General features: G+C 43.6%; 1 protein-coding gene and 1 long non-coding RNA gene across 21 annotated transcripts in view; one reads left to right on the forward strand and one right to left on the reverse strand.

Moving 5' to 3' along the window:
• The first annotated feature begins 2859 nt into the window (after positions 1 to 2859).
• Positions 2860 to 6868, forward strand: LOC144329975 (uncharacterized). Its single transcript, XR_013395744.1, has 2 exons — positions 2860 to 3055; positions 4479 to 6868. It is a non-coding gene; the product is annotated as an uncharacterized LOC144329975 (long non-coding RNA).
• Positions 5205 to 14237, reverse strand: part of ADPGK (ADP dependent glucokinase) — a 36466-nt gene continuing 27433 nt past the window's right edge. For 8 of the 20 annotated variants that reach the window (XM_077939766.1, XM_077939780.1, XM_001093274.5 and 5 more), the window contains 4 exons: positions 13295 to 13415; positions 9358 to 9554; positions 8605 to 8703; positions 5205 to 6770 (listed from right to left, as the gene is read on the reverse strand). In XM_077939766.1, the coding sequence (XP_077795892.1) occupies positions 6216 to 6770; positions 8605 to 8703; positions 9358 to 9554; positions 13295 to 13415 (972 nt within the window). In that variant the 3' untranslated portion in view covers positions 5205 to 6215. The remainder of the gene's footprint in view (positions 6771 to 8604; positions 8704 to 9357; positions 9555 to 13294; positions 13416 to 14237) is intronic. The other 12 variants (XM_015142682.3, XM_077939773.1, XM_077939774.1 and 9 more) reach the window with 4 other exon arrangements.

Here is a 14237-nt window from a genome sequence, read left to right on the forward strand (position 1 = left end):
TGGGAGAAAATTTTTGCAATCTACTCATCTGACAAAGGGCTAATATCCAGAACCTATAAATAACTCAATCAAATTTACAAGAAAAAAACCACCCCATCAAAAAGTGGGCAAAGGATATGAACAGACACTTCTCAAAAGAAGACATTATACAGCCAACAGACACATGAAAAAATGCTCATCATCACTCACCATCAGAGAAATGCAAATCAAAACCACAATGAGATACCATCTCACACCAGTTAGAATGGCAATCATTAAAAAAATCAGGAAACAACAGGTGCTGGAGAGGATGTGGAGAAATAGGAACACTTTTACACTGTTGGTGGGACTGTAAACTAGTTCAACCATTGTGGAAAACAGTGTGGCGATTCCTCAAGGATCTATAACTAGAAATACCATTTGACCCAGCCATCCCATTACTGGGGATATACCCAAAGGATTATAAATAATGCTGCTATAAAGACACATGCACACATATGTTTATTGCAGCACTATCCACAATAGCAAAGACTTGGAATCAACCCAAATGTCCATCAGTGACAGACTAGATTATGAAAATGTGGCACATATATACCATGGAATACTATGCAGCCATAAAAAAGGAAGAATTCATGTCCTTTGTAGGGACATGGATGCAGCTGGAAACCATCATTCTCAGCAAACTATCACAAGAATAGAAAACCAAACACCACATGTTCTCACTCATAGGTGGGAAATGAACAATGAGATCACTTGGACACAGGAAGGGGAATATCACACACCAGGGCCTATTGTGGGGAGGGGGGAGGGGGGAGGGGGGAAGGATAGCATTAGGAGATATACCTAATGTAAATGACAAGTTAATGGGTGCAGCACACCAACATGCCACATGTATACATATGTAACAAACCTGCATGTTGTGCACATGTACCCTAGAACGTAAAGTATAATTAAAAAAAAAAAAAAGAAATGAGCCATGAAAAGACATATAAGAAACTGAAGCGTATCTTACTATAGAAAGGAATCAATTTGAAATGGCTGCATCCCACATGATTCCAACAATACAGCCTTCTGGAAAAGGCAAAACTAGAGAGACAGCAAACAGATCAGTGGTTGCCAGAGATTAGTGGGGAGGGAAGGATTAACAGAGCACAGAGGGCTGTTAGGGCAGTGAAAATACCCTGTATACCATAGTGGTGGATGCATGTTGTTATATTAATATATTTGTCCAGGCCAGGTGTGGTGTCTCACTCCTGTAATCCCAACACTTTGGGAGGCTGAGGTGGGCAGATCACCTGAGGTCAGGAGTTTGAGACCAGCCTGGCCAATATGGCAAAACCCTATTTCTACTAAAAGTACAAAAATTAGCCGGGCATAGTGGCACATGCCTGTAATCCCAGTTACTCAAGGGGCTGAGGCAGGAGAATGGCTTGAACCCGGGAGGTGGAGGTTGCAGTGAGTCAAGATCGCAACACCGCGCTGCAGTCTGGGTGACAAAGTGAGTGAGACTCTATCCAAAGCCACAGAATGTACAAGACTGAAGCCTAAAGTAAATTATGGACTTTGGGTGATAAAGATGTGTCCGTATACATTCATCAGTTGTAACCAATGTACCACTCTCATGGGAGATGTTGACAGGGAGGGAGGAGGCTATGCATGTGTTGGGGCAGCTGATATATGGCAAGTGTCTGTATTTTCTCTCAAGTTTGCTATGAACCTAAAACTTCAATACCCTTTTCAGCCCCCGAGAAAGTAAAAAACAAAACAAAACAAAATCATAAAAATTCTCAGCAAATCGAGAATAGATGGGAACATCTTCAACCTGATGAAGGGCATCCATGAGAAAAAAAATGCAATGGATATCATCATATTTAGTGAAATATTGACTACTTTGTCCCTAAGATTAGGACCAAGGCAAAGATGTTTACTCTTACCACTTCTATTCAGCATTATACTGGACTAGAGTTCTGGCCAGTGCAATAAGGCAAGAAATAAAAAGGCATAAAGATTAGAAAGGAAGAAATAAAACTCTTTAGAGATGACATGATTATGTAGAAGATCCTAAGGAATCCTAAAAATAAATTATGAAAATACAGTGACTACACCTAAGTGGATTTGGCAAGGTCACAAGATACAATGTCAATGTACAAAAATCAATTGTATTTTTATATACAAGCAAGGAACAATTTTGAAAATAAAATTTTAAAAAAATCACAAAAGTGTCAAATGCTATTGATATGAAATACTTAGGAATTTAACTGACTAAACGTTAAGACCTCTACTCTGAAAACGGCAAAAGCACTTGTGTGAAACAGAAGGCCATTATACACAATGCTGTGTACTCACAGTGGAATACTATCTAGCTATAAAAAGCAACCAACTACATGCAACATGGATTATTCTAAAAAATACTATGCTAAATGCAAGCAGCTTTATACAAAGGACTAAATACTGAATGACTCCATTTTTAAGTTGCATTCTGAAAACAGGCAAAACTAATTTATGGGGAAAAAAAGTAACTGGTTGTTCTGGGGCTTGAGATATGGGGTGGGGATGACTTAGAAGTGGCGTGAAGGAACTATCTAGGGTGATGGGGACTTTTTATTTTTGCTGCTCCTTGTAAATCAAGACTAACTCAGGCAATGTGCTTGGGGCTGTCCATCTGAATCTTTTTTTGAGACAGAGTTTGCCGTGTTGCCCAGGCAGGAGTGCAGCGGCATGATCTTGGCTCACTCCAACCTCCGCCCCAAGGGCTCAAGCAGTTCTGTTGTCTCAGCCTCCCCAGTAGCTGGGATTACAGGCGCCCACCACCACACCCTGCTAATTTTTGTATTTTTAGTAGAGACCGCACCTGGCCCATTCTGAATCTTGATAGCCACTTGGGTTAGGTGAGTATATGCATTTGTCAAAACTTACCTGGCTGGGTGTGGTGGCTCACACCTGTAATCCCAACACTTGGGGAGGTCAAGGTGGTCAGATCACCTGAGGTCAGGAGTTCAAGACCAGCCTGGCCAACATGGTGAAGCCCTATCTCTACTAAAAATACAAAAAGTAGCCTAGTGTGGTGGCAGGCACCGTAATCCCAGCTACTTGGGCAGCTGAAGCAGGAGAATCGCTTGAACCCGGGAGGTGGAAGTTACAGTGAGCTGAGACTGAGCCACTGCACTCCAGCCTGGGCGACAGAGCGACACTCTCAAAAACAAAAACAAAGGCCAGGCATGGTGGCTCATGCCTGTAATCCCAGCACTTCGGGAGGCCGAGGTGGGTGGATCACCTGAGGTCAGGAGTTCGAGACCAGCCTGGGTAACCCGTCTCTATTAAAAATACAAAAAACTTAGCTGGGCGTGGTGGTGGGTGCCTGTAATCCCTGCTAATTGGGAAGCTGAGGCAGCAGAATCACTTGAACCCAGGAGGCGGAGGTTGCAATGAGCTGGGATTGCACCACTGCACTCCAGCCTGGGTGATAGAGTAAGACTGTCTCAAAAACAAAAAAAAAAACAAACTTACCAAATGGCACACTTAAAATTTGTGCAGTTTCACTATATAAACATTTTTACCTTAAAAGACCAGAAAACAAAATGTTAAATTATTACAAGTAGCTTTTCAGTGATTTAAAATAGTTCTAAAGAGACCCAGGAAATTGTCTGTTCAGCTTAGTTATAACTGACAATTATTTAACTCTTAAATATGTGCCCCATACTGTGCTAAATATTCCACATGGCAGTCTCCTTTAATCAACAGCCCTATGAAGGTAGGTACCATCATTAACCCCATTTTACAGATGAGCAAAGTAAGGCTCAGTAAGGGTAACTTGTCCAACATCATTCAGTACTCACCATCTCAAAACCTTGTGTAGAATGTGGATTTCTTCTCAAACTTGTTAGGAGACAATACAATGCAAACTGTACCTGCATGATAAGGATGACAGATTCTTGGCTGTACTCTTACTTCTTCGTAGTGCTTTGTATGCTGCAGCTTTTCTTTTCCCTGCATTTTAAATCAGTTTCAGATGAAAGCCAGAGTGTACCAACAGTTTTCAGGAAGACTCACTCTTCATTGGGCATCCTTTTTAGGCCAATGGATTTTCAAACATTTCTTCACATAAAATCATATGTAAAATACCTTTGTAAAACACCAAAGCAAAGGGTTGAGAAACTTGAAGCCCCTACCTGTTCAGCTTATCCTACCCTTCCAGCTCACCTCTGCATAATCTGTCCTGTGTGATAAATACCCATCACTTCTATTGCTTAGCTACTTCACAAAAAAGATGGGACATTCTGCAGGGCAATGTATGTTCAAATCTATATACACTCAGACAGTCACTGACACTTTACAAAACAATGCTTACTTATACTTACCCTTATAATGTATGATGTGTTTTTATACTTTTTGTGATAACCAAATGGATTTAGTGGCTATTAGTTCAAGATCCATTATTTGAAAAACACTGCTATAGGGTACGTGCGGTCTATACTCCCTGAACTAGTCTTTATTGGCAGCACCAATCAAAAAATGGAGAACCTGTTAAGAATATACACTCAGGACCGGGGGCTCAGTCAACTTAGAAAAGATCATGTGGAGAACACTTCACAACTCCTAATAAAGTCTTCTTAGGTTTAGAATATAAATATTTCAATTCTTGAGAAAATAAAAATCTCATGTAAGCCTTTCTAATAAAAATAGGCTAGAAGGTTGGTTATTTTTAACTTATCTGGGAAACAGAAGGATGAGACAGCAGCCAGATATTTCGTTAATTTAAGCCTATGCAGCTTTGAGTTACAAGCTGCATTCTAGGCTTAAATTTTCTTTGAAGGAGTAATCAAGCTTTCTTACCCAAAGCAGGGAAAGGGAGGTCACAAATGAAGAGCTTGAGGTAGCTTTGAGATTCTAGAAGCTGTTGTGGGCCCGGAGGAAATGAAAACCCGATGAACTAGGCAGGCCCACCACCAACTGCCATGTTCATACTGCCCTCCGAACAAGCTGAAAAGGTTCACCATGCTCTCAAACTGCTATGCTCTAATTCAGCTTTAACTGGGCTACTTCATACTAGTACTTTGTGTCAGTTTCAACCCCACAGGACAGGCCTATAGCCCAGGCTCAGCATGAGGGACTGCAAGTACCTCAAGAGCAAAGTAACATGTACATCATAAATGAACACCAGAATGATTTTTATCTTATCTGGTTTCAGAGTGGTGATGGAAACAAAAATCAATTACAGACAGAAATCCTGAAATGTAAATTGTTTTTAATATATTTAAGAGCACACAGAAGTCTTGATTTATAAAAAAATAAATATATAACATGACAAATTTATTGATGATCCTGGAGCTCTGAGGTCAAACTCTTTAATGATCAATGAAAACATAAAACATACATGATCTGTTATACACACAGGAGCATATTCCAGTTGTAAAAAGCAAATTCCTTGAAGGCTCAGAACGAACAAAAATCAGTCTTCATGGCAGAAAGCACATCCAAAGCTAGGCAATGAAGTTCAGCTCAGGCCACGTGAACCTTTCACCAGCCAGCCTATAACCTATGGAGCCAGGACAGGAAAGCACGATCCTTCAGCTCACGACGCCACCCAGGCTTCTAGACAACTGCAGAATGAACGAGTCCCTCAGAGGTTCCCCAGCCCCTGCTGCCATCATAAAGCACAGGAGGGATTGTTTTGTCCTTAGCGGCTCTGTCCTAAATTTGAGAGCAGGAGACTGAGAAGGTTATACTCATTAAATATTGTCATTGTAACACTGAATGGAAATGATGATCCTTGCCCATGGGCACTGAGCTGAGAGAGGAACCTCACATGAGGCTTTCCTAGAGACCAGGATGTTGGGTGAGTGGGCGTGCACTTCTCAAGTGGGCAAGGAAGGAGTGCTTTTCTCCAGCTGACATGCTCTCAGGGGTGAAGAAGTTTGGCTTAAAATACTAGATGGCGCCGCATAAACTGAGGATTTAGGAACTGAGTTTTTAGCTCTGTGACACACAACATAAAAAACAAAAATCCAGTCTCATTAGCTAAATTCTGATTAAAACCTGAAATGTTTTTATGGAGTTGCCAACAGGCTGGAATGTATCTGATACAGTTTAATCTGCTTTTATTTCTTTGGCTGTCTTCCAACTAGATTTATGAACAGTTCTGACCCTCTCAATCCTATTTTCCAAACCACTTTCTTCCTGTAATTCTTAAGTTGGCTAGTTCTCCTTCCTCAGAAAAATTACCCCTAACAATCTTCCTAATAGTGAGGGTGTACTTCTGAATAGAAGAGTCCTTCGGCTGAAATGGCATCTCCAAGGCCTACAGTTCGAATGGGGTCTTTACACACCAACACTGGTGTGAAGTGGAAGGATATTCCCTCCCTGTGCCATTCTACTACTGGCTTGTTTGGGTTTAATACAATCCTGGAGCCTGCCTCCGAATGGGAAGTCATGAACTCTTGGGGTGCCCTCAGAGACACTCGGCTAGTGTCTATGGTTTCTGTGGCGCAGGCCTGTGTCCCAGCCACACGAGCTCCTGCAGCCACGGCTGCCAGCTGGTTGGCCCAGTGTCCATCCACAGTTGCCAGGATGTGGTAGACCAGTGTGTGGAAATGGATCCTGGTGAGATCCGAGGCTCTGCTTTTACTCCTCCCGTGTTCTTTCAAGATCCAGAAGAGGATGTCACTGACCATGCCCACATCAGGAACACCGTTCCACGAAGAGAGAGAAGAGTGAGGTCCAGATGCCGACTGGGTGAGAAATAACAGCTCCTGTTCATTCAGCCCAAGAGAAGTCACCGCAGGAAAGACCTGCTAACAAAAACAATGACAGGTCTCTTTCTGATGGAGATAACCTGGCTCCTAAGATGTCCCATGACATAGCCAGTTACTAAATGAAAATGAAATAGAAATGGCTCATTTTTTTTTAAAGGTGAGAAGAAAAACCCAAACAAAAGCTATACTGAGAAACACCAAGAGTGAGCCCAACTGTAAACTATGGACTTTGGGTGCTGATGATGTGCCTGTGTAGGCTCCCTAGTTACAATAAATGTGCCACTCTGGTGCAGGCTGCTGGTAGTGCGGGAGGCTGTGTGTGTGAGGGGACTGGGAATATATGGGAACTCTCTTGGATTCTGCTGTATTTTGCTGTGCACCTAATTATTACTGTAAAAAAAAAATGAAGTCTATTAAAAAAAAAAAAAAAGAAAAAAAGAACACCAGTCAGCCCTCCATATCCGTGGGTTCAACCAACTTCAAATGGAAAACAGAGTATTCGAGGATGTGGAACCTGCAGATAGGGAGGGCCAACTTGTCTAATCCACAGATTCCATGGGGCCAACTGCAGGATGTAAACATCTGCAGATTCTGGTATCTGGGAAGGGTTCTGGAATACACTCCCCACCCCCGGCCCACACACTGCTGATGACGAGGGATGACTGTATACTGAAATACCATTTTTTCATCTGTCAGACTGATATAAATGCAAATTTTAACATTCTGGTAGCAAGGATATGAGGGAACAAGCATTTGTAAAGAATGCCAGTGGGAAGTAAACTGGTATAATTCTCATGGAGGGCAAGCTGGCAATCTCAAAATTACAAATGCTTTCTTATGCTCCAATCCAGCTGTTCTTCTTCTGAAAATTTCTCATACATATGGACTTGCTCACACGCAAAATAAAATCATGTATAAAGTCGTTCACTGCAGCACTGTAACAGCAAAGGGCAGTAAATAACCAGTATGTCCATCAAGAAGGTTCAGGTTAAGTAAACAGAGGTACATCTACACATTCATTTTAACCATGTGGCTGTGAAAAGACAGAGGATACTCTCCATGTTAGTGATGCAGGAAGATCTCCAAGATATATTTAGTGAAAAAAAGAGCAAAGTGAAGAACAGTGTATTCAGTAGGCTATGCTATCTTTTTGGGGAAAAGCGGATGGAAAAGGAAAATCAGGATATATTTCCGTATTTTCTTATACTTGTACAAAAGAACTCTGGAAATAAACTGATGAAGGTTACAAGTAGGGAAGGGGAGGAAGTAGGAGGGAGACTTCATTGCATATCTTTTCATAGTTTTGGAGTATTTTTTAACCAAATGAATATATAACCAATTAAGAAGATTAGGTAACAATAGATTGCCAGTGAGATACTTGCCTGAGTTCATAAAGCCAGGGAGTGCAAGGCTGGCATGCTAACCCAGGTCTCCAAAGCTTGTGTTCTGAAGCCTCACCTGCTCGGATTTATACTAATCACTGCTGCTGCCCAGAGGCAGGCGCCAAACACCCAGATGCCTGAGGAAGGAGGGAGGTTCCCCCAAAGTTTCTTTGCTTTGAGCTTCTTGAAATTCAACTGAAAACAGCTGAGCTGGGCTTTCAGTTTTCTCCACTCACTTTCAACTTTCCCATTCCAGAGGAGAAATATCGACAAATCTGTCAGTTATGTAACTTTAACCTAGTAGGAGACACTACTGTTTCAGAACAGTCCTGGATCCTTATTTGGATCTCCATGGACTTGATTCTGAGTGACACAAACCTACATGTCAGTGAGCCAGTCCCTGAGCCCAAACAGATGGTCCCACTGCACAAAAAAGCTTCTCTGCAAGGCTCTATGAGGATCAGGGCCAAACAATGGTCCCATGTGGTTACCTGATGCACAATGCTGCTCATGAGCTCCCTGTTGGTCATACTGGCCAGCTCTAGGTGAACTGGAATACCAGTGGGGATGTCAGAAATGGAGGTTACAACCTGCAAAGAGAAGAAGATAAGCACTGCCATTAGAAATAGAAGGAAGTAAAGAAAGGGGGAAAATAGATCAGATCCTGAGAGGCGGTTCCTCCTGGTAATGGCCTTCTTTGCATGCTCACGAGAGCTACAAGCAATGTGGGTCCCCCACCGCCTCTGTGGACAAGGGACACTTTTCCCACCAGGGAAGACTAGGCTGTGCAGAGCCATCAGGGATACAGAATCAGAGATGACAAAGAAGTGTCCCTGTATATTCATGTGGCCAGCCTATTCCTGGGACCTAAATGGAGCAGTTCACTTCGACTGCTGTACGAATCTGTAGGAGTTGCAGCATAGCTGATGTGAAGTGAGATGATACAAATAACACAAAGGACACAAACTACAAACCCTGCAGCTTGCAACCACGGTCAGTTTAGCACAGGATGCAGAGGCTCAGGCAAGAAGATGTTCTGACCTGTCCTACTCAAGCTGCTGCCCACGTCTGTAGGGATACAGTGAGGTGCCTCACTGCAGCAGGAGGCAAGCTCTACAGCCAGCTGCCAAGATTATGTCCCTGCGAGGCCAGGACCTAAGACAAGGCAGCAGATGCCAAGAGAGGCTGGAACCTGAAGAAAACCACCAGCTGAGATCTGTGAAATTCTGTAACAGTGCCATTACCTCCAAGAGTCTCTTCCTCTGGAGCTCCTTGCTTTGTCCCTCCATCATGTGCAATCCAGAGAGGACCACCAGGTCTGGCTGAAACTCCTCCAGGCTAGACACAAACACCTCCAGCATATTCATGGCCCCGTTGGAGAGGTCGTGAGAGAAGATGAATCGGTTGGCATGGGGAGCTTTTAACTGGCCCCACTCCTCCCCTGGAAAAACCCAGTCAACACAATGGGAAGAAAAGGAAGAGGCTTTAGGTCTCCTAGCTGTGGGGGCACTTTCAGCCACCTCACAGGCTTGGAGCCTTGGCTCCAAGCAGGCTGGTTTCTGGCTGAGGAGACCCTGGCAACAATGGTCTGAGGTCAGCATGGCACTGCAAGAAACAAACCAAACACCTAAACCCAAACCCAACCAAGAAACAGAAACATAGTATGGGTGCTATATGCCTTTTTCAGGGTAATTAGCTCCCCGAGTCCCAGGAGAGCCCTACCGTCCACTGAGCTCTCAAACACAGGAGAGACAGTACAGAACAGCAGCATGACTTCCAAATACCAGCATACAGTGCGCAGAACGCACGCCCTGCAGACAGTACCGGCTGTCATTGTTTAAAGCACATTCTTCCTCACAGCATTGCCCTGAGCATCTTTCATTCAGTTGGAACTTAAGCAGGCTGAATTCCTTCCCAACAGCCAAGCTCACTGCATCTCCTCGTCCCTGCTGCCCATCAGTGGTTTCTGGGCACCTGATCCAAAGGGTCAGACTATCTGGCTGTTCCAGTTGCTTCTATGTGAGTTGCTTGGAGGAATGACTGTTTAAGACAAAGTTTAAGTGCTAGTTCCTCCCTTAATATGAAGCCTTTCCTAACTCTACCACCCCTAAGCAGACTTGATTACCTCCATTCCAGAGCCACCACTGTACCCTAATACAGGACTGAGGCACATGATTTTGCAATTACTTTTTCTTTTTTTCTTTCTTTTTTTTTGAGATGGAGTTTTGCTCTGTTGCCGAGGTTGAAGTGCAATGGTGCGATCTCGGCTCACTGCAACCACTGCCTCCCAGGTTCAAGTGATTCTCCTGCCTCAGCCTCCCAAGTAGCTGGGATTACAGGTACCCACCACCACACCCGGCTAATTTCTGTATTTTTAGTAGAGATGGAATTTCACCATGTTGGCCAGACTGGTCTTAAAACTCCTGACCTCAGGTGATCTGCCTGCCTCGGCCTTCCAAAGTGCTGGGATTACAGGCGTCTGAGCCACCACACCCAGCCTGTAATTACTTTTTCCAAGTGTCTATCTCTGGCTGTAAACTGTGAGCTGAGGGCAGGGCCTGTGTCATCCTCTATCATATTCCTTCTGCGTCACGCTGCGTCTGGCATATAGCCATGGGAATGAATTAAAAGAACAAGCAAATAAGAGAACAGATTGATGACCTAAATGCCCATGACAACAAAAAATATGGTTATGAACTCCAAATCCAACATTTTGCAAATCAACAAAGACTCTGTACAATGAGAAAAATACATTACATTGATATTCTCCAGAGAGCAAGACATGAACTCAACCCTTGAATAGTGACACTGCCAGGAAACACGACCTGATTGAATCTAGGAAAAAGGAGCCACACCGTATTCAAAATACACTGCTTCAGGAAGTGACAGAGGCAAAAACAAACAGGCTTCTGCAAGGCAAGGACGAGAAGAACCATGCAGAGCTGCCTGCTGTTTCCACAGGACACAGGGCAGAGGGGTGGCCCGAGAAGCAAATGGATCGAATTCTGCCTGTAATGGTAGTTAGCGCCTCTCTTTCTTCACAAAGTGTTGTATTCATTTCTGCAAGCAATCTCTTCTCAATGTATCATCCTGCCCTCAGCTAGTAAGTCAGCAAAACCTCTACATAGTGACTCACTGGATTCCCAGCCCAAGCCTGACGATGGCTTCTCTGGGGAGGTTTGGTAAGAAAGAATGTGAAAAAAAGTGGACACATCCCTTGGAATATCCCTATTGATGTCAGAGAGAAACTGGGGATGGATTTCTGTTGAGAGAGCTGAGCCCAGGACTGCTGCCACCAGTCTAGGCTCCCTCCTTGGACCTAGGAAAATGTCACCTCACAAAGTTTAATGGAAGTCCACTGCTTTGTACGCAGAAAAGGCATAGGAAAGAAAAACTGAAGTGTGACGCTTATAAACCCAAGGATGGAGACACTCTTTGTGAGGTGAGCTGTGCTGTCTCCTTAACTACATACAAGGCACAGCTGTCCAATACATCATCAAAGTCTTGCTGAAGACATAAGACTCTCCACTCTGTAGTCACCAGGGAAAATGACAAACCAGGAATCACAAAGCTCCCCAGTTCATGCTGTGGGTGCCAAAAAAAAAGTGACATGAATCTGGAACTCATGGCAGCAATACCTCAGAGGCTCATCTTTAGCAATTCCAGACCCTTCCAGTCCACAGTCAGGGCATTCTTTTTTTTCTTTTTTCTTTTTTTTTTTTTTTTTTGAGACGGAGTCTTGCTCTGTCGCCCAAGCTGGAGTGCAGTGGTGCAATCTCGGTTCACTGCAACCTCCACCTCCCAGGCTCAAGCAATTCTCTGCCTCAGCCTACCGAGTAGCTGGGATTACAGATGCCCGCTACCACACCTGGCTAATTTTTGTATTTTTAGTAGAGAAGGGGTTTCACCATCTTGGCCAAGCTGATCTTGAACTCCTGACCTTGTGATCTACCTGCTGCAGCCTCACAAAGTGCTGGCATTACAGGTGTGAGCCACGGTGCGCAGCCAGGTCATCTTTTCATCCAGGCTGCTCACAGTGTTTCCACACACCAACCAATCTCTTAATCCTTACCACAATGATCAGGCAGCAAAAACTATCACTCTTACTTCCCACTTGGGAAAACTAAAGCTGAGAAACTCAAAAACTCGTGTAGCATTAAGTATGAACTGCCTACGTCAACAGTGTTTCCCTAATTTTCAGACCCTATCCTTCCTTACTTCCCAGCTGATTCTAGTAAAGACCCGAAAGAGAACCAGAACATGTTACAACTCTTTCTCTATCTGGAGAAAGGCATAATTTTCAAGAAACAACATAGTTCATATCTTGTGTTAAAGTTAATTACTCTAGTAGAGAAGATTCTCTTAATTGACTTGGAAGTAGTTCACTAAAGAGTATTAAGTGCTGCTTCAAGGTACCAATTAGTCTGTTTAGATGCTTGAGTCTTAAATATGAATTAACAATGTGTTGAATCAGAAACTCAAGAGTCTGAGTTCTGAGCAGAGGGAAAAATACAGCAGGAAATACACAGGATCAAAGTATGTCCAAGTATTTAAGATTTTCTCAGAAACCAGATGCCTAATCTATGTAACACATAAAATCTGCAGGGAAGAGGGGATGGGATGCAGTGGATGTGGATTTATTAACATTAGAACATCTGATGGGAAACAATATAGTGATGTTAAATACAAAACACTTCCACTCACACACCCAAGGAAAAATAAAATGCTCCAGAGAAACTTGCCAGTAGCTTGGAATCAACCCCAAGCAGCTAGGAAGAGTCAGTCAGACAGGCCTAGGGCAGAATCCAGCACAGAGCTGAATGGATGCTACCTGCCTTTCTCTTCTCTTAGTCATAAAGGAAAACTTTATATATGTGTGTTTAACACATTTTCATTTTTATTTGAGATGCCTGCTTTCCTACAGTCTGATTTATCTTGGCTTCAGAGCAATTCTGTTTGTAGACCTGGAAATTTTCTTCCATGTTGTAATACTCTATCAGTCTCCCTTGAGACAATGGCCAGTATCAGCTCAGTAGAACCAATAGGTCAGGAAACGTTCAGTATGGCAAAAACAGGATCCTGCTGATTTACCAAGATAAATTTCTGGCACAGTCACACCCCCATCTGACAATACACAGTCCCCTGACTGGTCTTGCCACCATTACTTACTCATTTCCTTACCTGCTTGATACTCTAAAATGAGGTGGAACTCATCCACTTCCTGCAATGACTCTGGTGGAACAAAGACATTGTCATCAAGAAGCTCATGTAGCTTTGGACCAACTGGACCGCAAAGAAGAACCTGGAGACAAGCAACACGAAGTCCATCAGGAGCCCCGTTCCTTGCCCCACAGAACCTCAACAGTACCCCAGGACAGTACATTCAGGCTGATTCTAATCATTTCAACAAAATATTGGAATCCAAATCTAATTTTGAAAGCTGTTGGTTTGGAGGTGTGCAGCAGAAGGCATGTCACCAGGGCTAAGGCCTCTGGAGGGTATGACCATAATGTGCCCAGAACTGAGAGGCTGACAAAAGAACTGTGTCACAGCCATCAGGCACCTATGCAGCTGCTGCATCTCATTCCCTCTGCTGAGGACTGCATGTTTGTGTCACCTCCCCAAATTTAGATGGTGAAGCCCAAACCCCCATGTGGCTTATTTGGAGATAGGGCTTTTGGAAGGTAATTAATATGAAATGAGGTCATAATGGTGAGTTGAGGTCCTAATCAGATAGAACTGGTGGCCTGATAAGAAAAGAGAGAGAGATCAATCTCTCTCCCGCGACCGCGTGCACCAAGGACAGGACCTGTGGGAACACACTGAGAAGGTGGCCACCTGCAAGCCAAGAAGAGACTTCTCACCAGAAGCCACACCTTGCTGGAACCTTGATCTGGGGCTTTCCAGTCTCCACTGTGAGAAAATAAACTTCTGTTGCTTGAGACCCTAAGTTTATGGTATTTTGCTACTATGACAGCCAAAGAAGACCCTACCCCCACTTTCTTTACGCACTCACACCTTGTGCACGCAAAGAGACATGGGATGTTGTCTGCAACAAAGCTGCCAATGAAAACTGTTTGAGTTTTTACACGGTATAAAAACAGTTTCTGGATCACCATATCCT

The sequence above is a fragment of the Macaca mulatta genome, chromosome 7 (assembly GCF_049350105.2).
Source record: "Macaca mulatta isolate MMU2019108-1 chromosome 7, T2T-MMU8v2.0, whole genome shotgun sequence".
Classification (NCBI taxonomy): domain Eukaryota; kingdom Metazoa; phylum Chordata; class Mammalia; order Primates; family Cercopithecidae; genus Macaca; species Macaca mulatta.